Source organism: Phyllostomus hastatus, unplaced genomic scaffold (assembly GCF_019186645.2).
Source record: "Phyllostomus hastatus isolate PE091 unplaced genomic scaffold, TTU_PhHast_1.1 phas_contig_16, whole genome shotgun sequence".
In the NCBI taxonomy this organism is placed as follows: domain Eukaryota; kingdom Metazoa; phylum Chordata; class Mammalia; order Chiroptera; family Phyllostomidae; genus Phyllostomus; species Phyllostomus hastatus.
Genome location: NW_025333643.1, coordinates 1,720,351 through 1,747,084, shown reverse-complemented (window position 1 = coordinate 1,747,084; position 26,734 = coordinate 1,720,351). Strand labels below are relative to the sequence as shown.

General features: G+C 39.9%; 1 protein-coding gene across 1 annotated transcript in view; it reads right to left on the bottom strand.

The window, feature by feature from the left end:
- Nucleotides 1–26,734, bottom strand: part of CUNH3orf20 (chromosome unknown C3orf20 homolog) — a 66,632-nt gene that overhangs the window by 18,061 nt on the left and 21,837 nt on the right. The window contains exons 7-10 of the mRNA XM_045832019.1: nucleotides 25,789–25,909; nucleotides 15,398–15,529; nucleotides 8,576–8,699; nucleotides 4,254–4,503 (exon numbers count right to left, since the gene is read on the bottom strand). Of these exons, the coding sequence (XP_045687975.1) occupies nucleotides 4,254–4,503; nucleotides 8,576–8,699; nucleotides 15,398–15,529; nucleotides 25,789–25,909 (627 nt within the window). The remainder of the gene's footprint in view (nucleotides 1–4,253; nucleotides 4,504–8,575; nucleotides 8,700–15,397; nucleotides 15,530–25,788; nucleotides 25,910–26,734) is intronic.

Genomic DNA, 26,734 nt, shown 5'->3' with positions numbered 1-26,734 from the left:
ACTAAGAAAAAAAGAGAGAAGACTCAAATTGCTAAAATGAAAGTGGGACATTGCTACTGACCTTACACAACTGAAAGGATTATGATAATATATTACAAATGGTATACTAATAAATTTGATAACCTAAATAAAATAGACAAATTCCTAGAAATACACAAACTACTAAAACTAATTCAAGTTCAAGAAGAAATATGAAATCAGAATAAGTCTCTAACAAGTAAAAAGATTGAATCAGTAATTAAAAAAAAAAAAACCCTTCCCATAAAGAAAAGCCCAGGACCAGATGGTTTTACTTGTAAATTCTACCAAACATTTGAAGAAATAACACCAATTTTCATCAAACTCATCTAAAAAATAAATATAAAGAAAGAAAAATACTGGTGAATATTCATTATGAATACAGATGCAAAAATTCCTAATGAAAAATTGTAACAATGGCTCTGCATGCCTCCTGAGTTCTCCCTGCCTGGGCCAGGATCTCTGCTCACATAGGTGTAAATGCAACCTAAGGGAGCATACTTTTAATTTGCACATTTATTTTTACCTAACCCCTCCCAAACTTCCTGTGCCATCATGCTTCCCCATTCAAGTTAATGACACCCTCATTATTCAATTATTTCAGCCAAACCCCCAAAGTCATCCATACTTGTTTTCACTTGCCCCACATCTATCAGTCATTTCTGTTAGCTCTATTTCCAAAATTTATAACAAATATGTCTACTTTTCTCCTTATTTCTGATATTACCCTTCACAGCACAATATCGGTGTCACCTGGATTACTAAAATAGTATCTTAACTATTGTGATTCCACTCTTTCCACCCTAAAATCCTTTTTCTGTGGAGCAATAAAAAATGTTCTACTTCCAACAATGGCTGACTAGGGTGCTTTAGAGTCCCTCCTGAGAAAAATAAGAAAAGCTCAACAAAATATATTTTAAGACACTGTTTAAATGCATTAGAGATTTCATAAGTAAATAAGAATTTGCAGGATCAGCATCTGGAAGAAGAGATGAACCAAGAAAGGTGAGTGTGACATATAGGACAGCTTTACCTGTCAAGGCAAGTACTGATTCTGAAAGTGAGACCTGGAATGACAGGCTGAGAGGCTGATCAGAGCTCCTGACATGCTCATGGGTTACAGGGGTGGAAGTGGGAGTTCAGGGACCACCAAAGACATTGGTCCTGGTAAACACCCCTGGCTTTTGGTTGAGGGCCTGAAGAGCTATACCTCAGAAGTAAAGATGAACAGAAATAGACAAGCCCTCACAAAGATTGAAGCACAGCTCCCCCCCACCCCATATAAATGAATGTTGCATGCATTATGCTAAGTGAAAGAAACTATAGACTCAAAAGGCTCTATGATGTATAATTCCACTCAAATGACATTCAAGGAAATACAAAACTTATAGCTACAGAAAACAGGTCAATGTTGTTAGGATTTAATGGTGAGGGAAGAATGTGACTGCAAAGGGGTAGCATGAGGGAATTTGTAGTTTGTTTATTATTTTTTTGGTGGGGAAGGTGATAAAACTGTCCTGTATCTGGGCTATGGTGGTAGTGACACAACTCTATGCATGTGTCAAAACTCATAGATTTTTATGACAAAGAGAGTAAAGTTTACTGTAAGTAAATTAAAAATAACTTTAAATTGAGATAAAATCAATTGCCTTTCTGTATACCAGCAACAAATAAAAAAAATTAGATTAAAAAATTTTGTAACAGCACCAAAAACTATTAAATATCCTAGGATAAATCTTTAAAAAAAAACACCCAGAAGACCTCTATGCTGAAAGCTACAAAATACTATGGAGAGATTAGAGAAGACCCAAATAAATAAATAAAAAGATATACCATGTTCATGAATTAAAATACTCCAATACTACAAAAATATTAACAATCTGATTGAAACTCCAGGACATTTTTTTAAATTAACAGGATGATTCTAAAATTATATGAAAATGTAAAGTGCCAAGAACAGCAAAACAATTTAGAACAACAAAGTCTAAGTATATCAATATTCTGCTGTATACCAATATTTATCATGAAACTATAATAAGACAATAGGGAACACAATAGGGAGTCCAGAAGATGACCCTTGATTAATACATATAGAGCCTCTTGATTTATTATAGAGTTTTTACCACAGACCTGAGGGAAAGTTACAATCTTTTCAATAGGTGATGCTATTCAGTTGGAAATATATAGAAAAAATTAAAACTTAGCTTCTACTTCACATTATGCAAAGAAATCATTTCCAGCTGGTGAATAACTATAAACATTAAAACAAAAAAGACTACTAGAAAGCAACTTTGAAGAATATCTTTATGTTGTTTGAATAGGATAATTTCTTAAATAGGGTACAAAAAACTAATTATAAAGAAAGAGTGAAAATTGGATATTACACCTAACAACTTGTTTATCAATATACACCATGACCAGTGCAAAGGTGGGAGAATCTTTTGTACCATGTATTCCTGACAAAAGTCTTATATCCACAATATATAAAGAATTTCAAAATATAAATGAAGAAAAGTCAAACAACCAGTAGAAAAATGGACAAGAGACCCAAACAGGCACTTTGCAAAAGAGAATATTCAAAATGGTCAATGAACAGCTGAAAAGGTGCTCAATCTCTACAGTAACCAGTGAAATGCAAATGAAAAGCCATTCATAGAATGGTTATAATAAAAGTGATGGACTATCAAGCATTGAGGAGAATGCGGAGCCTCAGAAATTCTCATATACTGCTGGTGGGAGTGGAACTTGATACCACCATTTGGGAAAACAGTCTCTACTAGGAGCTGAATATATACATACTCAATGACAGCAATTTCATACCCAGGCATATATAAACTAGAAATAAGGACATATAGCAACACCAGCACAATTTGTCATTACCAAAACTCTAAACAACTCAAATATCCATACACATTAAAATGCATAATTTGTAGTGCATTCACACAATAGATTATTATACAGCAATGAAAATGAGCAAACTACATGTAACAATATGGATAAATCTCACAATTATAATGTTGAGCAAAAGAATCCAGACACCAATGGCTCTATACTGAATAGATCAATTTAAATAAAGCTAAAAATATATTAAAAGCTAACTTTGGTGTTAGAAATCTTTCTGTTGGGGAGGAGCAGGGGGTTGCTGATTGGGAGGGGACTTCTAGGGAGCTGATAATGTTCTATTTTTTGAGTTGATGATAATGGGGTATATTCACTTTATGGTACTCACTGAGCTATATACACTGAGGGTTTGTTCATTTTTTCTGTGTTTATATATTATATATTTTTAAAGTTAAAAATAAAAATATAAAAGATATATTTTAAGTGTTTTTAAAAAGCTATAAGTCAGGTGATTGTCATGTTCTGTCTTCAAGTAATGGAATGATTTCTTGTAACAGTAATAAGGCTACTTGACGTGACTCTTGCCTATCCCTCTGTCCTTAATTTACATTAATTTCATTTCTTCATCATGAGCTGCTACTATTATTTTCCCTCACACAAACCAACTTGTTCTTGTCTCAGGGCTTTTGTACTTGCTCTGCATTTGCATGATATTCCTTCCTCATCCCTCTTTGTGGCTGCCTATTTCTTATCCTTCAGTCTCCAGTTAAATATTATCTCCTCAGGACTGCCTTTCCTGACCTGTCTACCTAATGTAGCACATCCCACCCACTTCCTAGTCACTCTCCATTCCAGGGGTCAGTCAACATTTTCTATAAAGGACCACAGTGCAAATATTCTAACCTTTGCAGGCCAGATGGACTGGGTCACAGGGACTCAAGACTTTTGTCGTATCAGGGTAAGCAGCTATAAATAATATGTAAATGAGTGGCTGTGGCCAGGTCCAAAGAAAGTCCTACTTAAGGATCTGACATTCAAATTTTATATCATTTCACATGTCATAAGAAAGTCTCCTTTTGATCTCTTCCCCAGCATTTGAAAACATAAAAACCATTCTTAGCTCACCCATAAAAAAGACAGACAACAGGGCCAGATTGGCACATGGCTCTAAATTGCCAACCTCTGCTCTAACCCATTACGCTGAGTTTTCTTCCTAGCCTTATCACTATCTAAAACGATTTCAGATATTCTTGCATTTATCTTCTATCTTTCCCCTGCCCAAGAATTCCAGCTCCAACAGGGAGGGGTCTCATCTATTTTCTTCACCATTGTGTCTACTACCCATCACAGCATCTGACACACAGAAGCCGGAGGAAAGGACAGCCCAAGCCCACCTGGGTGTGACTGGGGTTTTGGCTTGGATCCTGATGGTCTTCTTGTCAGTGGGGCTCATCGGAGCAGACCCAGGATCTTCCTTCAAGAACTCTCCATACAAGGAGTCTTGGGCTGACTGATGCCGTAATGAAAGAGATTCTGCTGAGTAGAGATTTTGCTTGATGGCTCGCTCAAGACTGAACCAGGATTTCATTTTGATTCGACTTATTTCTGTGTCTTCCCTTATTGGATATTCTATGGTGAGCAAGCCTGTTAACAGAAGACACTTCTGTTACTCTCCCCTGCGGCCTGTCCTTATCTCCCTGTTGTAAGGTCCTGCAAGTGGACACCCTTCAGCTCATCTCCCTCTCCACTCCTTCACTCTTGTAGATTCTCCTACTGGCTGCCTGCACTCTGTTGCCTGGCACAGGGCTCTAGTACAGTTAGTGGATCAGTAAATACTAGCTAAATGTAAGAATAAATCAATCTCTCATTTCCCTTCATTCATCAACACCCAGGCTAGATCCTTCTTCTCCTAAGGGGCTTGTATTTCACTCAGCTTTGTGTCCTCCTCAGCACTCAATGAAGAGACTGGGTACACAATGCATCCATGCTCTTCCCTTCCCTGAGAATGCTGTTCCCCATGTCTCCATATTTAAGTAATTTCCATCTACTTTCTTTATTATACTGTATTTATTTGTATTCTTATTTTACTTTCCCTATTAGACTGGAAAACTTCTGAGGCCAGGGAACTCTCGTTCTTCTATCCACTTACCATTTACTGAAGGATGAGTGCTGGGCATACAGAGACCACCCAAAACAGGGTTCTCTGCCTCTGAAAACTCCTAGTACAGTAAAGGAGGGATGGACAAACAGAAATATTTACAACACTAGGTAGTAAGATTTATAATTCAAGCACATATAAAGTGCTGTGGGACCCCAGAGGAGAGTGTGCCCTGCTCTTCTGGGGGACTCTGGGAAGGCTTTCCAGAGGAGGGGCACAGTTGAACTGACTCTTTAGGGATGAGAAGAAACAACCCAGGGAGGCCATAGGGGGAGCACAGCCCCTCCATTCCCAGCTAGGGGTTGGCATGGAATGGTGTGGGGTTGGAGTTATGTCAATGTTCCTTTGTCCCCAGGTTCATCAGTAGTGAGAAGAGTCCAGATGTGGGAGGGGTCCTAAGGCTACACATGCTAGTCCTGGGAAGCTCTGTGGGCCTAACAGGACAGCCTGGTGAGGTGGCTGCTTTTTTTTCTCTGCTAGATTTCCCACAGCAAGGAGAGAGGAATGGGGTGCAAATGGATGATGGACAATATAGTATATGGAGATGAAAGGTGAACCAGAGGTGGGGGTGGGGACAGAGAGACATAAAGAAAGATGATGAGGCCCAGGAAAATAAGATAATCACATGAAGACATTAAACACACATGGGAGAGCACACATAAATTCAGGGTGGGCATGAGCATGGATTTGGGTGGGGCTGCAGTGTCCCACAGTGGGGCTCTGACAAGAGCATCTACATTGCTGCCAGAAATCCATTTTTCTCATGCCCCAGAATAAATTTGTCTAAGCTCAGGAGTTTTCCAAAAATAAATAATGCAGAATGGGCCATTTGTCTGGTGCTGGGGTAAAGGCCCAGAGCTTCCTTGACCAGTGCTGCCTTCCTTCCTAATGGGCTTTAATGGCCTCGTTGGATAACCAGAACCTCAGGCTTATGGATTCTCCCTCAGATGATACTAGGCTTCTCTTATGAGCCCAAAGTTGGAGCAGGCAGGACTGACATCCTTGTCAGTATGGTGACAGAAATCCTTGGGAGAGGTTTTAAAAAAAGAGAGAACAGTACTTCTGGTCAAGATGGAGCCTAGGTAAACACACTTTGCCTCCTTAAACAACTACAGAAAAAAAATACAACTAGACTACAGAAATAATTCATTCAGCACCATCAGAAAATCAAGCTGATGGAAGTCCAACAACCAAGGATTTAAAGAAGCCATGTTCATCCAGATGGGTAGGAGGGGCAGAGATGCAGAGACAGGTGGAGAAGTGCAGAGAGGCACAGGGATGCAGAGTGGCATGGAGAGGCGACTGAATGGGCAGTCCCACATGCACATGTGGTGCATAAAAATCAGGAGGGATACCAAAGGAGTGAGGGATCCCAGCTCCAAACCAGACTACTCAGCCTAGGCCAGGAAGATAAGTCCCCATAACTTCTGGCTGTAAGAACCAGCAGGGGTTGGGGCAGCAGAAGAAAGTGCAAGATTCTCAGAAGTCCCTTCTTAAAAAGCCTGCAACAGGCTTAGAACTTATGCAGACCCATCCCCTCTGGGATTCAGCATCAGGGCAATAGCTTGAAGGGCACCAGTCACTTAACAGGAGAAAGTGAAGTGACTGGAAATAGGGTGAGTACCAGGAGACAGCTTCCTCCCAGACAAACCTTGAGAAGCCAAGAAGTGGCATTGTCCTATCTCTGAGTCCTCCCCCACACAGTACCACAAAGTGGTGATATGGGTTGCCCTGCTCTGGTGATTACCTAAGGCTCTACCCCACATAATTTATGGGTACACTTTTCTACAATAGGTAATGCTACTAAGACAGAGAATCAAAGCAGCTCTACTTAATACACAGAAACAAATACAGGGAGGCTGCCACATTGAGGAGACAAAGAAATATGTCCTAAGTGAAAGACAGAACAAAGCTCCAGAAAAAGAACTGAACGAAACAGAGATAATCAACTTATCAAATTCAGAGTTTAAAACACTAGCTATAAGGACGCTCAAAGAATTCACTGAGTACAACAAGAGCATTAAAAAAAAACCCCAAGCAGAAACAACATTTATATTAAGTGAAATAAAGAAAAATCTACAGGAAACCAACAGTGAAGTGGATAAAGCTTAGAATCAAATCAACAATTTAGAACATAAGGAAGAAAAAGCATTAAATCAGAACAGCAAGAAGAAAAAAAGAATTAAAACAAATGAGGGTAGACTAAGGAGACTCTTGGGCATCTCCAAGTGTACTAACAACTGAATCATAGGGATGCCAGAAGGAGAAGAGGAAGAACAAGAAATTGGAAACTTTTTTGAAAAAGTAATGAAAGAACCAGCCTGAGAACGAAAGGGTCACTGGCTCGATTCTCAATCAGGGTACATGCCTGGATTGCAAGACAAGACTGGCCCCCAGTAGGGGGTATGTGAGAGGCAACCACATATTGATGTTTCTCTATCTCTTTCTCTTTCCCTTCCCCTCTCCCTAAAAGTAAATAAATAAAATATTTTTTAAAAAAGAAAAGAAAAAGTGATGAAAGAAAACTTCTCTAATTTGGTGAAGGAAAAAGACATACAAGTCCAGGAAGCACAGAGAGTCCCAAACAAGTTGGACCCAAAGAGGACTACACCAAGACATATCACAATTAAAATGCCAAAGGTTAAAAATAAAGAGAGAATCTTAAAAGCATCAACAGAAAAGCAGATAGTTACCTAAAAAGGAGTTCCCATAAGACTGTCAGCTGATTTCTCAAAAAAACTTTTCAGACTAGAAGGAGCTAGCAAGACATATTCAAAGTGATGAAAAGCAAGGACCTACAACCAAGATTACTCTACCCAGTAAAACTATTATTTAGAATTGAATGGTAGATAAAGTGCTTCCCAGACAAGGTAAAGCTAAAGGAGTTCATCATCACCAAGCCTTTATTATATGAAATGTTAAAGGGACTTATCTAAGAAAAAGAAGAAGATCAAAACTATGAACATTAAAAAGGCAACAAATTCACAACTATCAACAACTGAATCTGAAAAACAAACTAAGTGAACGATCAGAACAGGAACAAAATCATAGATAGGGAAACCATTTGGAGGGTCAGCTGGGAGGGGGAAGGGGAAGAACAGGGGGAAAGTTGCAGGGATTAAGAAGCATAAATTGGTAGGTACAAAATAGACAGGGGGGATGTTAAGCATAGAATAGGAAAGCCAAATAACTTATATGCATGACCCATGAACATGAACTAAGCAGGGGGATTGCTGGAGGGAATGGGGGTACTGGGTGGAGTGGGACAAAGGAGGAAAATTGGGACAATTGTAATAGCATAATCAATAAAATACATTTAAAAATAAATAAAATTTAAAAAATTGAGGGGTGATAAAGGTCACCATTATTAGCTGTATGGCCTTGAACTAGTCCCTTCAGCACCCTGAGACCAGTAATCCCATCAACCAATAGAGAAATCTCCCTGCCATGCCTCCCCTGCCTGGGGTGGTAAAGAGCTGTCCTTGGAGAAGACTTATAGGTAACTCAGGATTTGGGAAGCCATCAAACAGGCTATCACCAACCTTTCTGCCCCCTTACCTGCTGCCAGTAAGATAGAATTCATGAACTGAGACACTGTTTTCTGAAACCGCTTCTTGATCTCTGCCAGGGCTCGGCTCATCTTAGTCAACTTTTCATCCATGAAGCTGATCTTGTGGGTCACCTGGGAAAAGGCCAAGGAGAGGGCATCGTTATCTGTACTGCCTGGGGCCATCTGCCCAGATCAGTGAAAACCGGGCTTTGCTCTGACTTGCAGAATGTACTGTTCCCTCTGCCTAGGATGCAGGATGTACTGTTTCCTCTCCCCCTCAGCTCAGTGAATTCCTGCATACCAGTCCAGTCTGATTCAAATGTCCCCTTCTTGGAGGGTTTTCCCTGATTCTACTGGGAAAAACTGTTCCTGGCCTTGGACCCCCATTATCATGCACCCTGAAGACAGAAGTTAGCCCTTTATGAAATAATTTGAAAGCATTTGAGCCTGTGTTCCCCACTCAACTGTAAGCTCCTAGAGGGCAGGGACTGAGTCTTGGTCTCCTTTGTGTCTGAGTGCCCATCATGCAGCAAGTGTTCAATTAGTGCTTATTGCATTACAAATAACCAAATGGATAAAGGTCTCTCTAGAGCCAGTCCTGCTCTGTATTCATCCCCTAGGACCCTCTTCCTCCCTCCAGCTGCCAGAGCATCTCAGGTGAAAAACTGTCCTTGTCCAAGGTTACATAGATTAACTGGTACCTGTGAGCACAAAGGCCCCGGCCTCCTGCCTCAGTTTGGAGGTTGCCCTGGAGGGCCATTCTGGCTCTGGAGCTCCCTGTGGAGTGGTGAGGCAACTGCTGGGGCTGCCCTGCAATTCAAACATTCCCTCTGCCAGAGCATCAAATGGTACTACACACTTAAGTTCAGATTCCAGAGTTAAAGGCAGTCAGGGTTTGACTCTTTCTCCAGGAAGCCTTTGCCAATTTTCTCAGCCAGCAGCAATCTCTCTCCATGTTAAATTTGCACATTTACCCCTTCCTGTCCTTTCTGCCCTGGGTCCTGGTCATTTCTACTTTCTTTATGCTAAATTCGGTCAACCCCTTAAAGGCAGGAACCATGCCTTTTACATCTCTCACTTAACCCAGAAGAGGTGTGAAAAAGATTTTTCTTCTGTGGAATTGAAGCCTCAGGTGGAAAGAGTAAGGTGAGCAGTGGACAGATTTGCTGAAGAACAATGAAGTCAGCCCATATGTCCTTCTTTACCCTGTGGGCAGGACTTCTGTACCAGATGCCCCAATTAATGGCAAAACCTTAACCATCCTTCCAACTGCTGGCCCCAGCTGCTGCTTCTGGGCTAATTTTATTTATTTATTTGTAATTTATACCCAGCCTGCTTCCAAAAAGGATTTGAGGTGGCACTCTGGGCTAATAAAGCATTTAAATTGAGACATTGCCTCGCTTCTAAAGTGCTGCCTTGATAGAAATATTTAGTGAGGAGCCAGGCCGCAGGGCTGTAAAAGCTGGAACTGCCATTCTGCCTGTCGCTCTTCTTCCAGGGAGATGGGTGTCTGGGGAAGCCATTTAACAAGCTTCCCTGTGACAAGGACTTTGAGGAAGGAGGCCATCGTACCCCACCCTCAGCTTTGCTAGACTGTCATGGATTTTGCTGATGAGTGATAACTAGCCCCAAACACACACACACAGGGTGGAGCTGAATGGGTTGTGAAGTCTTAGGATGGCAGCATGTGAAAGCCGGGTGGGCCCTTGTATATCACAATACAGATGGGGAAACTAAGGCCCTAAAAGGGAAGGGACTAGCCCAAGGCCCTATGGCCTCTTCCCAGCTGAGACTCGTTGCCAGCCGCTGCACTCAGCAAATTTTCTCAAGGGCTTCTTGCAGCTTTCATGGCCAAAAAATCCAAAAGAAGGCAATTCTCTGAGCTTCAAGGATTTCATGTAGAAATATTTGAGAGGCTTAACCTAGCAGTTAAGATCAATGTTTGGAAATCCTGTTACCTACATTAAATCTGATCTTTCTTCATTTGCTGCTGTCCGGTTAGGGAGTTGTAACATGTACTACACCTCCTTGTGTTCACAAGGAGAAGGGATTATGACCTGGATGCATTTTGCCAAGTCAGTCTTCTTGGTCAACATCAGTGGCTATTGTCTAGAATGCAGCTCTGTATTTAGAAGCTGTTCTAAGGCCTGTTTATCCCTATGCAAAATGTCCCCAAGACGGTTACGCTCTTTGAATTATGATGCCTTTTCCATAACTTTCCAGCCTCTGACTGCACTGTCAGTGCCCCTGGGAGCTTCGTAAGACTCTGCCGCCTGGACCCACAGGGTCCAGCAGAACTACAACGCGAGCTGCATGAGCCATTTGACACATTCCTGGAGCCACATTTAAAACATTCTTAAAAGGTAAAATTTATTTTAATTTAGCAAGCCCACTATATAAAAACTATGACTATTTCAATATGGCATCTAAATAAATAATCAATAAAAGATTTTACATTGTTTTTTCAATCTAAGTCTTGGTAATGTGGAATGGATTTTTGCTTTCGGTCCACCTCCACTGGACTTGTCCCCATACTGCAAGAGCTCAATAGCCATTTGCAACTTGTGGCCACCCTGCTGGACATCACAGCTGGATTCCTAGTTCTAGCTTGCCAAGGCTGCGTTAGGTAAGGGGAAAAAAGCAGTCTTGAATTACTAAGGGGTTTGCCTAGGCCTAGTGGGCATGTTTAGTTCATAGACTTAGAGTGATTTCTCTTGGCTGTTCATTGGGGTCTTTAGCTGCTTATGTCCTTGTTCTCAGCTGACCTCAGAGATTACCAGACAAGAGATTGCCAGGCAAACAAAGTGTTGCTGCAGTTTTACATGAAAAAAATAATTTTCTAATATCTATTGCCTTTGGTAAGTAAACTCATTGTTTTACACAACAGACATGTGACCTCATGCATAATTAGTCACTTAACAATGCCTTTCATTTATTTATTTTTTAATTTTTATTGAATGTATTGGGGTGACACTGGTTAATTAAATTATATAGGTTTTAGGCCCTGGCCAGGTAGCTCAGTTGGTTAGAGTATCGTCCCAATATGCCAAGGTTGCAGGCTCAGGCTCTGGTCAGGGCACATACAAGAAGCAACAAATGAAGGCATGAATAAGTAGAACAACAGATTAATGTTTCTCTCTCCCTCAAATCAATAAATAAAATTATATAGGCTTTAAGTGTACAATTCTATAATATAACATCTGTATTTTGTATTGTATGTTCACCACCCAAAGTCAAATCTCTTTCCATCACCATTTATCCCCTCTTTACCCTCCTCTCCTTCCATCACACCCATTTCCCTCTTATAATCACCATCCTGTTGTCTGTGTCTATGAGTTGTTTTTTACTTTTTGCTTAATCCTTTCACCTTTTCAACCAGCCCCCTAACCCCCTCACTCTGACAGATGTCAGTCTGTTTTTTGTATCTCTGAGTCTGTTGCTATTTTGTTTGTTTTGTTCATTAGATTCCACATATAAGTGAAATCATATGGTATTTGTCTTTCTGTTACCGGCTCATTTCACTTAGCATAATACTTTCCAGGTCCATCCATGCTGTTACAAAAGGTTATATTTCCTTATTTTTTACAGCCAAGTGGTATTCCATTGTGTAAACATACCACAGTTTTTTTTATTCACTCATTTACTGATGAGCACTTGGGCTGATTCCAAATCTTGGCCTTTGAAAATAGTGCTTCAATGAGCATAGGCATGCATTATTCTTTCAATTAGTGTTTCTGTTTTTTTTTTTTCAGATAAATTCCCAGAAGTGGAATTGCTGGGTCATAAGGTAGTTCCATTTTTAATTTCTTGAGGAAAGTCCATACTGCTTTCTACAGTGGCTGCACCAGTATGCATTCCCACCAACAATGCACAGATTCTCTTTCCTCCACATCCTTGCCAGCATGTTTGTTGATTTATTCATGATAACCATTCTGACAGGTGTGAGATGTGGTTTTAATTTGCATTTTTCTCTCACTGTGGTTTAATTTGCATTTTTCTGATGATTAGTGATATTGGGCATATTTTCACATGTCTATTGGCCATCTGTATGTCTTTTTTGGAGAAATGTCTACTCAAGTTCTTTGCTCATCTTTAATTGGATTATATTTTCTTGGTATTGGGTTGTATAAGTTCTTTATAAATTTTGGATACTAGCCCCTTATCAGCTGTATCATTGGTAAATATATTCTTCCATGCAGTGGGTTGTCTCTTCATTTTGTTAATGGTTTCCTTTTCTGTGCAAAAACTTCTTAGTTTGATGTAGTCCCATTTGTTAATTTTTTTCTTTGTTTCCCTTGCCTGAGAAGATATATCAGAAAAAATACTGCTATGAGAAATGTCTGATATTTTACTGCTTATGTTTTCTTCTAGGATTTTTATAGTTTCAAGTCTTACATTTAAATCTTTGATCCATTTTGAGTTTATTCTTGTGCATAGTATAAGTAGGTGGTATAATTTCATTTTTTTGCATGTATCTCTCCAATTTTCCCAACAATATTTATTGAATAGACTGTCTTAGCCCATTTTAGGTTTTTGCCTCCTTTGTCAAATATTAATTGACCATAAAGATGTGAGTTTATTTCTGGACTTTCTATTCTGTTCCATTGATCTATATGTCTGCTTTTATGCCAGTACCATGCTGTTTTGATTACTATGGTCTTATAGCATTATTTGACATCAAGTAGTGATTCCTCTAACTTTGTTCTTTCTGAAGATTGCTGTGGCTATTCATGGTCTTTTGTAGTTCCATATAAATTTTTTGAATATTTGTTCTAGTTTTGTGAAATGCAACAATGAATTTTAGAGTAATAGCATGGAATCAAATTAATAGGATGGACACATCAATAACCATGATCATTCATTCAGCGCAGATGGATTCGGAATCTTGGGGTTATTTTGCTCTTTGAAATAATGAAGTTCAGGCTGAAGTCATAGGCATCTAAGTTTCCTGAATGCTCCTAGGTGACTCTTTGAGTGAATCCTGGCAGCTCCCTCAGAGTCCTTATCTCTGGTGCCCCATGCCCATCAAGATGGAATACAACAGGTGTTGATGTTATTGTCCTCCCATTAGACTGAAAGTATTTCAGAGACTAGAGGGAATAATATTTCTTTCTTTTTTACATCCTTAGCAGCCAACTTGGCATGTTGCAGGTGCTAATAAATGTTTATTGAATTAGTTCATGAATAATGAAGTTGAAATGCTGCTGAAAAGAAAATACATTGGAGATAATCAGTGCGATGCTTTCTTTCAAGAAAAACATGGATGTTCTATGTTATCTTGTTCAGATAATATGGGTCCCTAACAAATGCCTGTCTCCTGTATCTCCAAGTAAAGTGAGGATGTTGGGCTGGCTGCTTCTTAGGGGGTCTGTCAGCTCTGAGAGTCTATGGAGCCTGTAGTATGCAGCAGTAAATGCCCCCACAGCACAAGAGCCTTGCTCAAGGTGACCATATAATTGATCATCCAAACTAGGATACTTTTGAGGCTGCAAGAGCATGCTATTAATTCCTCCAAGCTGACAGGTGTAAACAGAGACTGGCCCCCAGGAAACTGAGAGGTGTGGTTCTCCTGCTCCTAATTCATGAAGCCTTCCTGAGTAAGCCATACAGCAAAGCACCCTATGTGCAATACAAGTGGCTTACTCCATCAGTGAGCCCTTGGTCACCTCAGTCTCATGGTATATGTCAACTGCTCTCTTCTAGATTATAAATTCCTCAGGAATCAGGGACTGTGTCCCTTTCCTCCTCTTTATTGTTCTCCACAATGGTGACTTGAGACCAGGCACACAGCAGGATCCATACAGACTGAGAAAGTGTAAAAACTGGGTTTTCAGTCTCTGTTGTTTTCTCATGCACCCAACAAATATTTCACACGTGCTTAATCTGAAGCAGTCCTTGTGCTGGGCCCTGGGGCAATAGTAAAAACCACAGGGAATTCCCAATTTGGTGGAGAATTTTGGCTTGTAAATGAAAGAATGCTAGAATGGAGGTGAATCATGTCTGGGAGGCCTGTGGAGAGGGAGAGGCAGACTCACCTGATTTGGATAAAGGGGTGACAAAGTTGACAGTTATTCTGGTCAGCAGTAACTCTTCATCTTCTGGTAAGAGCACCATGATTTTCCTTTAGGAAAACACTCCTGCCTCATCGTTTACCCAGGTGTTAGTTACCCCTGGGGCTGATCACACCCATGACTTCCAGGGTGGACATGACACCTGAGCCTAGTCAGTGAGAGCAACACACATTCCTGGCCACAGGGAACATCTTGGGCATGGGCAGCCAATAGAGCCAATGAAGTTGATGTTGGCACTTCTACTGGAGTACTTAAGGATGAGAGGTCCCCATTCTCCTGGGGAGAACACAGCCCATAGAATAATGAGCCCAGAGATGCTCATGCCTATCTTGTCACCATAAGGAGAGAAACTCCGACAATAAAGCCAAAAATCAAAAAGCAGAGCAAAGGTGGGGAAGATCTGATGCAATCAGTTGAAGGTCTGGATCCAGCCATGCCTGAAGCTGCCTATCGCCAGACTTCCATTTACTGAGCCAATATAGTCTCTTTTCATGCTTAAGCCCATGTGCATTGGACTCTGTTACAACTAAAAGACTCCCAACTGATAGTAGTTTCACAGAGAAGGTACTAAGATCAGGCAGTGAATGATGAATAGGAATCCATTAGGCAGAGAAAGACGGAGGGCCTTATAGGAAGTGGAGGAGTGTGTGTGGGGGCATGGGGTGGAGTAGGAGACACAAAAGCATTGAGAGGTGGAGTGGCAAGACAAGTTGCAATGCCCTGGGGTCAAACCTGGGTGCCTGGTTTGCTTTGCCTTACCCTTTTATCATGCCCTATCCCGTGGGGACAGTTGTTGGGTGATACAGTGAGTGTTACTGTCTCACTCAGGGAGGTGAAGGTGACCATAATGGAGTCCTGCCCCAGCACCGTCAGCTTCATTTGCTCATTCACCTGCAGATGAAGAAACCAGTACTCAGTGGACTCCTGCTTCTGTTGTCCCTGCCCAGCCCAACCCTCCCTAACCCACCAACAAAGCAAATAATCCCTCTTTTCTTGGAACCAAAGGAACTGTAAAATCTTTCTGGTTCTTATGTTGGAATTTAGCTTTCATGAAAAAGAGAACAATTCCAGTCTCTTCTCGGGAGATTAGCAAAAATTAGTAACCAATGCCTTCTTACCCGTGCTCCTTCCCTTTCCAACCCAAGCTTGGGACCAACTGTGAAAGAGACACAGGAGTTGGGCAGGCAAGATGGCTTTGGTTCTGCTCATCTGCTCAGGAGATTTTGAGCCAGCCCAGGTACATATACCTCCAATATCCCCAATCTCTCACTTTAGGTGAGAATCCAATAGTCTAGAGACATATGGCCTTTGAACCCAATCAAAACTATCTAAAACACATTGATTTTTGACCCTCTCAGAAAGTTCTGTTTTCATCTAGAAGACACACATTCCATTGCGGAGTCATCTATAATTCCCTCCTCCTCTCACTTATCCCTTCAGCTCATGCCTGAATGCCACTGAATTATTTTTACTGAAATGGCTCCTTTTACAAATATTGCTACTACCCTTAATCATGTCAGGTCTGGCTCATAACACCCACCTAGTCTTTCTATTGTTCTATCTGTTGATCTTTCTCTCTCCAGCTAACCTTCCACAGAAATGCTAAACTAAGCATGCCAGCCCTCAGCTTAAAAATTAACCAGCTGGTCTACTTCCAGTATAGCTGAGTCAGCTTCTAAGAGGCTTGGGGGGAAAAATACCCCACTGCAACAAGAAATAAAACCACCCAAAGCTATGAAGAGTTTAAAAAGAGCAGGCAGATTTTGAAGAGTCAAAATCAAAGGAAAGGACCAGCATGGGATTAGTTACTGTTTCACAGCTTCAGCCTGAAGACAGGCTACAGATGTGGCCCAGATTCCACCATCTTTCTAGTTCAAAGAATCAAAGGATAGAATCTGGAACATCAATAGTCACCGAAAAGTAAGAAAAGATTTCCAGAAGGGACAGAGCCAGAGAAAGAGAGCCTCAAATCCCTGAATTGTGGATGAGCAAGGAAGACTCAAGACAGCTTACAGCTAGGAAAACAAAACAAAACAAAAACTGAACTGAGATTTTAGGTGCTCCTCACGGCAGGTGAGACAAAGTTTGTGGTATGAGTCTAACCAAGCTCCTTGCCTGTTGAAACAAAAACATCAACACTTTTCAGAGAAATACATCAGAATTCAGAGACTCCACAATATAATATTTACAATGTCAGCAATCTAAAATTACTCAATGTGTGAAGACCCAGTGAAGTGTGAGCCATTCTCAAGGCAACAGATCATCAATGGAGGCTATCCTTATCTGATGGGACCTTCATGTTATCAGACAAAGACTTTAAAGCAGTTAATTTAACTATATTCAATGAGGTAAAGGAAAATATAGTCATAATCAATGAAAAAATAGAAAATATCAGAAATGGAAAATATAGGAAAGAACTAAATGGAAATTCTAGAACTGAAAATATTATCTGAAATTTCTAAATTTCATAGGATTAACATAACAGCAGAATGGAGATGATAGAATAAAGTCAGTGGAATTGGAGATAAATCCATGGTAATTTTCCAATCTGAAAAGTAAAGAGAAATGGGAATCCCACGCTTTTTACTGCACAGTGCACCAAACAACAGTGACACAGGTATCCTGTGTCTTCTGACTGGAGCATTTAAGCCATTTACATTTAAAGTGATTATTGATATGGTCTAGAAGATGGTGGCAAAATAGATAGGAGTGAAGTCCACTTCCCCCTGCACACAGGTGAAACACCTAGCCAATTTACTGAGGAACAGAGTGAACAGCCAACAGTACCCCAGCATATATGAAGATTGGAGACCAAAAATTGTAGAGGACATTGAAAAATCAGATGAACAGGTGGAAGCTGTGAACACCAGAATACTTGCTGGAAGAGGAAACCCACCAACAAAGGAACCACCAACAGATAACAACAGAAGAAGGTAAAGGAGGGAGTGGAAGCCACACTAACTCAACCAGGACCTATCTGGAAATACAACTAAATAGTGGGGAAATTACCCAGAACAAACAACTGAACAAGAGCAAGAGAGAATCCTCAAAACCTTGTACAAATAGACAACCCACTTCAACACAACCTGCTCACACCTGCACAACAGAATATAAGAGGTGGTGGACAGAGTGACCCTCAGTTAACCAGCTGGTGGGAAGGAACCACCAAAGAAAGACCCAAAACAATCAAAACTCAAAGACATAAACAGAACCAACATAAATGACAACCCAAGACCAGCAAGTTCAGGAGATCAAGGAGGCTGCACCACTGAATCTTACAGGTATTCTACCATAGAAGTTCACACCATAAACCCAGAAAGTCATAACAGATAAATTTAAGAAGCTGAGGCTAACAAGAAGAGTCTCACAAACAATGGGAAGACAAAGAAACACTCCCCAAATGAAAGGAAAGGAGGAATCCCAGAAAGGATGCTAAATGAAATGGAGGCAAGTCAGCTATCAGATATTGAGTTCAAAGCAATTGTTACAAGGAAGCTCAATGAGCTCACAGGGAATTACCAAAAACTATAGGGAAACTACAATGAACTCACTGCAAACTATATCAACATAAAGAAGAAATAGAAACTATCAACAAGGACCAAGAAGAAATGAAGAATACAATTTCCAAAGAACACAGTAGACAGAATCAAAAGCAGGCTAGACGAAGCAGAGGATTGGATCAGTGAGCTGGAGGACAAGGTAGAAAAAAACACCCAGAAAAAGCAAGAAACAGAAAGAGGCTCAGAAAGAATGGAGAGAGGTTAAGGGAAATGCAGGACAACAGGAAACGTAATAATATCCATATAATAGGGATATCAGAAAGAGAAGAAGAGCAAGGGATAGAAAACCTGTTTGAAAAAGTAATGATGGAAAACTTCCCTAATTTGATGAGAGAAAAAGTCACACAAATACAGGAAACAGAGAGTCCCAATCAAGAGGAACCCAAAGAGGCCCACTTCAAGACACATCATAATTAAAATGGCAAAATTCCAGGATAAAGAGAGAATCTTAAAGGCAGCAAGGGAAAAACAGGAAGTAACATGCAAGGGAGCCCTGATAAGACTAGCAGCTGACTTCTCAATGGAAATGCTCCAAGCCAGAAGGGAATGGCAAGAAATATTCCAAGTAATGAAAACCAGAGGACTGTAACCAAGACTACTTTATCCAGCAAGGCTCTCAATTAAAATGGAAGGCCAAATAAGGAGCTTCCCAGACAAAAGAAGCCTCAAAGAATATACCTCCTCCAAACCAGCTCTGTAGGAGATGCTAAAGTGCTTGCTTTAAGAACAGGAAGAAAAACAGTGAAAGAGAGAGGAACACAGGTACGAAAAAATGGCAATGAATAAGTACCTATCAATAATAACCTTAAACATAGGTGGATTAAATGTTCCAGTCAAAAGACACAGAACAGTCGAATGGATAAGAAAACATGACCCACACATATGCTGCCTACTGCAGACCCACTTCAGAACAAAAGACCTACACAGACTGAAAGTGAAGGGCTGGAAAAAAATATTCCAAGCAAATGGACAGGAAAAAAAAAGCTGGGGTAGCAATACTCATATCAGACAAAATAGATTTCAAAAAAAGAGCCATAAAGAGAGACCCAGAAGGTCACTTCATAATACTCAAGGGAAGAATCCATCCAGAAGGCATAAACATTGCAAATATAAATGCACCCAACATAGGAGCACCCAAATACATAAAGAAAATCTTGGAGAACTTCAAGAAAGATATTGACAGCAACACAATTATAGTAGGGGATTTTAACATCCCACTGTAAAAAATGGACAGATCTTCCAAACAAAATATCAACAAAGATATTGTGGCATTCAACAATGCTCTAGATGAAGTGGACTTAACTGATATATATAGAGTCTTTCATCCCAAAGAAGCTAAATACACATTCTTTTCAAATGCACATGGAATATTTTTAAAGACAGACCACATGATAGGACACAGAACAAGTCTCAACAAATTCAAGAAAACTGAAATCATATCAAGCATTTTCTTCAACCACAAGGGACTGAAACTAGAAACCAACCTCAAGGGAAAAACCCCAAACCACTCAAAGTCATGGAGATTGAATACTATGCTATTAAACAATGAATGGGTCAAGAATGAGATTAGGAAAGAAATCAAAAGTTTCTGGAAACAAATGAAAATGAACTCACAATAATCCAAAACTTATGTGACACAGCAAAGGCAGTCCTGAGAGGGAAGTTCATAGTACTACCTATCTAAAAAAGACAGAAACATTTCAAATAAACAACCTAACTCTATGTCTACAAGAACTTGAGGAGCAACAACTAAGACAACCCAGAGCAAGTAGAGGGAAGGAAATAACCAAGATCAGAGCAGAATTAAATGACACAGAGACTAAAAGCACAATTTGAAGGATAAATGAATCCAGGAGCTGGTTCTTTGAAAAGATAAAATACACAAGCCTTTAAGCAGGTTCATCAAGAAAAGAGAGAGAGGACCCAAATAGACACAATCAGAAGTGAAAGAGGAAAGATTACAACTGATATCACAGAAATATACAGGATTGTAAGAAATTACTATGAAGAACTATATGCCAAGAAATTTAAAGACCTAGATGAAATGGACAAATTTCTAGAAAAATATAATCTTCCAAAACTCAATGAAGAAGAAGTAGAAAGCCTGAACAGACCAATAACACCTGATGAAGTTGAAACAGTAATCAAAAAGCTTCCAACACACAAAAGCCCTGGACCAGACAGTTTCACAGGAAAATTTTACAAAGTTTTTAAGGGAGAGCTAACCCCCATCTTCCACAGATTATTTCAAAAAATTCAAGAAGATGGAAGATTCCCAAACTCTTTTAATGAAGCCAGCATCATCCTAATCCCCAAACCAGATAAAGACACAACAAAGAAAGAAAACTTCAGGCCAATATTGCTGATGAACATAGATGCTAAAATCCTCAACAAAATATTGGCAAACCACATCCAGCAATATGTTAAAAAGATCATACACCATGATCAAGTGGAATTCATCCCAGGGATGCAAGGATGTTATAATATTTGCAAATCAATAAACATAATACACCACATAAACAAAACGAAAGACAAAAATCATGTGACTATATCAGTAGATGTGGAAAAAGCATTTGATAAGGTACTGCACCCATTTATGGTAAAAACACTCAGCCAAGTGGGAATAGAGGGAGCATTCCTCAACATAATAAAGGCCATATGTGAGAGACCTACAGCCAACATCATACTCAATGGACAAATACTTAGAGCTTTCCCACTAAGATCAGAAACAAGACAAGGATGCCCACTTTCACCACTCTTATTCAACATAGTACTGGAAGTCCTAACCACAGCAATCAGACAAGAAAAGGAAATAAAAAGCATCCAAATTGGAAAGGAATAAACAAAACTGACATTGTTTGCAGATGACATGATAGTGTACATAGAAAACCCTATAGACTCCACCAAAAAACTACTTGACCTAGTAAGTGAATTTGGAGAAACAGCCAGATACAAAGTCAATACTGAGAAATCAAAGGCATTTTTGTACACCAACAATGAAATCTCAGAAACAGAAATCAGGGGAAAAAATCCCATTTGATATAGCAAAAAGAAAAATAAAATACCTAGGAATAAACCTAACCAAGGAGGTAAAATACCTGTACTTAGAAAACTGTACAACACTGAAGAAAAAAAATAAGGAAGACACAAACAAATGGAAGCACGTACCATGCTCATGGATTGGAAGAATTAACATCATCAAAATGGCCATACTACCCAAAGTGACTTATAGATTCAATGCAATCCCCATTAAAGTACCCATGACATATTTCACAGATATAGAACAAACATTTCAGAAATTTATGTGGAATCATAAACGACCCTGAATAGCTGCAGCAATTTTGAGAAAGAAGAACAAAGCAGGGGGGATCACAATATCTAAAATCAAACTGTATTATAAGGCCAGTGTAATAAAAACAGCTTGGTACTGGCATAAAAACAGGCACATAGACCAATGGAACAGAACAGAGAGCCCAGAAATAAACCCAAGTCTCTATGGTCAATTAATATTTGACAAAGGGAGAGAAGCATAAACTGGAGCAAAAATAGCCTCTTCAACAAATGGTGTTGGGAGATCTGGACAGAAACATGCAAAAAAATGAAACTCAATCACCAACTTATACCACACACAAAAATAAATTCAAGGTGGATAAAAGACTTAAATATAAGTCATAACACCATAAGAGTCCTAGAGGAAAATATTGGCAAGGAAATCTCAGACATTCCATGCAGCAACATCTTCACGGATATGTCCCCTAAAGCAAGGGACATAAAGGAAAGAATAAACAAATGAGACCTCATAAAATTAAAAAGCTTCTGTACAGCTAAAGAAAACAGCATTAAAATGAAAAGAGAACCAACTATTTCGGATACCTTGGATAAGGGTTTGATCTCCAAGATATATAAAGAACTCCAGGAAGACAAAAAACCCAATTAAAAAATGGGCAAAAAGACTTGAACAGACATTTCTCCAAGGAGGACACACAGAGGGGCCCAGAGACATGAAAAGATGCTCAGCATCACTAGCTATCAGAGATACAAATTAAAACTACAATGAGATACTACCTCACACTGGTCAGAATGTCCAACATAAACAAATCAACCAACACTTGTTGGAGAGGATGCATAGAAAAGAGAACACTAGTGCACTGTTGCTGGAAATGCAAACTGGTGTAGCCACTGTGGAAAACAGTATGGAATTTCCTCAGAAAACTAAAAATGGAACTGCCCTTTGACCCAGCAATTCCACTGCTGGGATTATACCCTAAGAGCCCTGAAATACCAATCCAAAAGAAGCTATGCACCCCAATGTTCATAGCAGCCCAATTTACAATAGCCAAGTGTTGGAAGCAGCCTAAGTATCCATCAACAAGTGAGTGGATAAAAAAACAAACAAACTATGGTACATTTACACAAGGGAATTCAACACAGTAGAGAGAAAGAAGGAGCTTATACCCTTTGTGACAGCATGGATGGAACTACAGAGCAGTATGCTAAAAATCAGCCAGGCAGTGAGGGACAAATACCATATGATCTCACCTTTAACTAGAACATAATCAACAAAAGAAAAAAGTAAACAAAATATAACTAGAGACATTGAAATTAAGAACAATCTAACAATAGTCAGAGGGGAGGAGGGGGACAGTGGGGAGAAGAGTTTTCAGGAACAACTATAAAGGACACATGGACAAAATCAAGGCAGGTGGGATCAGGGGAGGGAGGTGGGTTTGGCTGGGGTGGGGGAAGGGGTGGGGAGAAAATGCAGACAACTTTAATTGAACAACAATAAAGTAATTTTAAAAAAGTAAAGAGAAAAAAATGTAAACAACAGAAAATAACAAATCCTCAGGAGCCTTTGGGACAATGTTAAAATGTCTAAAAATATATGAGATTGGAGTCTCAGAAGAAAAGTAGACAGACTGGAGTACAATTTTTTTCTCTAATGGCAGACTTCCCAAATACAGTGAAAGACATGAATTTACAGATTCAAGAAACTCAGTAAATCCCAAACAGAATAAATATGAAGACAACAACACCTAAACATATTATATCCAAACTTAGAAAATCAAAGAAAAGATAAAATCTTGAAAGCCCCTAGAGAAAATAAACAATGATTTGAATAACTAGACTTCTGATCATAAACTATAGAGATCAAACACAGCAGAACAACATCTTTAAATACTAAAAATAAAATACAAAATTGAAAACAGAATCAACCCAGAATCCTAGATCTAGCAAAGATATCCTTTAATAAAGACATTATTTTCACATGAAAGAAAACAGAATGTGTTGCCTGCAGATCTATACTTTAAGAAATGCTAAGGAAGCTCTTTGGGCTGAGAAGAACATACACCAGAAGGAGACTTGTATTTTCAGGGAAGAATAAGAACACTGGAACTGCTACACTGGGAGAAAATAAACTGGCCACTGCAGCCTCCAAGTGAGCGTACATGTGCCTCAGCCTGACATCCAATGCCTCTCACCTTCACAACACAACATATACACCTCCTGGCCCTGTTTCTTTCACAAGAGGCACTTGTGAACTTTTAACAATATCACACTGAGTCCCAGCTTCAGCTTTTACAAATGCTACTCCCTCTACCCCAAACTCCCTCCTTTCCTTTTTTTCTCTATGTAAATCATATGCATAAAAATTCATACTACAACTCGAAACACTTGGTTTTCCAAGTCACTTCTAATGGGCCAGGATCTGTTGTGTATTTCTGTATGCAGTTCCAGGAACAGAACAATAAATATGCTGCTAAAACATCTTAGTGATATCAAAGCACCTTCTCCTCTATTATTTCATTTAGTTCAAACATCAGCAATTTGATGCAGGAGAGCAGGTCTGGTGACCCACCTTGTATAGGTGAGATAGCCAAGGCTCAGAGAAGGTGAATGGTTTTCACAAAGCTGCACAGAGCCCAGAGAAACTGGCATTAGTGCTTGGCTTCTCCAATTCTCATCCTAGTTCTTTGTCCACTTGGCCACACTGACACACAACATATGGTGCCTGCCTGTAATCAATTTATAATCTTGCATTATACACTTCTCACATATCTACATAAGGTAAATTTTAAGACAACACATTCCTAGATTGAAAATCTCGAACCTGGCCAAGTATCAATGATACTCACAAAAACTTCAAAATCCAGAACTTATAATAGACCAACTGAATCAGAATCTCTCTGGAAATGTGCCTGGGAATATTCATTGTTAAAGTCCCATAGGTGATTCTGATATGCAACCAGAGCTGAGAACCTCTCCATTGAATGACTAATCAAATGACTAATCCAGACTGTGGGCAATGTGAACAGAGAGAAATGGGTGTGGGGTGGGGTGCCACAAAGAAGGGAAAACCTGAGCAGGGGTTTGAAGAAGGGAAATTTTGGATTGCCAGAGAAGAGGGAGTGCATGTCAGGCCAGTGTGAGGCAGGGGGCTGGTCAGAAGGTTGAGACATGTTCAAGAGAGGGGATGTTTCTGAGCAGAGGTTCACTGATCTAAAGGAATCTGGACATAAGGGTGAGAATGTAGTGGCTAATGTTGAGGATGAATAGGAAAGGCAGGAGACAGGAGATTAGGGATCAGATGCTTAAGCCCCATCATATACTCCTAGAGTGCTTCTGTCCATAATACTTTCCTTGAGGCTCTTACTCTCAGGCCACTTTGAGTGGATTCTATGTTCTGTGATCTTTCTTTGAATCCCAATCCTATGAGCTTGTACCTCTCTCACAGCCCTGATCCCTCTCTACCCTGTGTTCTTATTAACCCACACCCAGGCTTTTGAATTTCTCAAGGGGTCTGTTCATCTTTATATCCCCTAGATCAGTTTTTCTCAACCAGGGGCAATTTTGACCCCCAGGGAACATTTGGCAATGTCTGTTGGTATATTTTGATTATCATAGCTGGAGGGCAGTGTACTACACTAGCATCTAGTGAGATGCTGCTAAAATTATCCATCCCCAAATGTCACTAGTGCTAAGGATGAGGAACTCAGGCTTAAAGTGATATGCATACTTAATTGCTTTATTAGGAAATTAAATTTAGTATTTAGTATTAGTAATTCAACATTGACTAATCAATAAATATTTCATTAATGGCTATTTGAACAACCCAATGAAAGAAAAAAAAATAGGTTTGGGTTTATTAGCCACCATTGACTCCCAGGCTTTTTAATTTCACAGATAGCAAAGTTATAAAAACAAAAACTAGAGAAACCAACATAGAATTGTTAATTTTTCTTTTTGCCATGTATAGGCATTAAAAATAAAACTATCAACTATTATAATAGTTACTTCCTAAAATAATGGACATTTAAACTATCAAATGTAATAGTATTAATAATAAAAATAATATAGAAAGGATATTACATAAAAAAGGTTAGTACAAAGCCAACAGTTGCTGTAGGTTGGTGAAAAGTTCACTTTAGCCAGCCCTGGACCACTGCCCACCAACTTAGGGACCTCTGAATGAGACTACAAGATCCTGGACAGCAGGGCTTTTGTCTTACAGGTAGCCTCTGGTAGCCTGATGCCAAGCAGCCCAGGGAAGGCTGCCAAGGCCACCCTACCTGTGCTGCCAACCCCTACCTTATATTCCAGGGAGATCAAAGTCTCTGTCTTAGAAGCCCAGCTCCACTTGTGAACTGCATAGCCCTTGTAGTCGCTGGTGGTCCCGCCTTCCTCATCCAAGATCAAGACAAATGAGCAGCTAGGAGAGACACATAGGTAAGGAGCTGCCATCAGGCCCCTGAAGGATGCCCTCATCACTACAGGATGTAGGCAGGCAGAGCTCTGAAGCTCTCTCCCAGGTGGAAGAAGCATAGACTTCTGCAGTCAGCCTCACTTCCCCTGCCTAATATGGTCTGAGGCCCCATTATACCTGTTGATGTTAATGGTAGAATTTGTTGGGAAGGACAGGTCTGATGGAGATGATAGTGACTCAGGCCAAACCCAAGAGGGATATAAATGGAGTATGTACCCTGTTGCCCAGGAACTTGAGTATACAAGACTTTATGCATCAAAATGGGAACATCTTTAACATGGGTGTCAAACTCATTTTCACCGGGTGCCATATCAGCCTCACAGTTGCCTTCAAAGGGCTGAAATTATTTTAAGACTGTGTAAATGTAACTACTCCTTAACTGTTAAGAAGTTAAAATTACATTCAGCCCTTTGAAGGCAACCATGAGGTTGATGTGGCCCCTGATGAAAATGAGTTTGACACCCCTGATCTATAACATGAAGGTAAGTCATTTCTTCCAAGAACAGTTCCTTATGAAAGGCCAGGCAAAATCAACTTTTGGCTGGAAAAAATGTGTGCCAGCAAAAATGTGGTGCCTGTGGCCTCTCCTTCACTCTTACCTGGTGTAAAACATTTCTTTCCACAAAAGCATTGTTCCATGAATCTAGCTGACACTCAAAGTCTTAGTGCTATGGGGATACAAGTGGAGTAGGTCTTAGAGAATTGCCATTCTCATTGGCTATGACACAGTTACAGCAAGTGAGGGCTTTGAAGTACCTGTGTTGCTGCAGG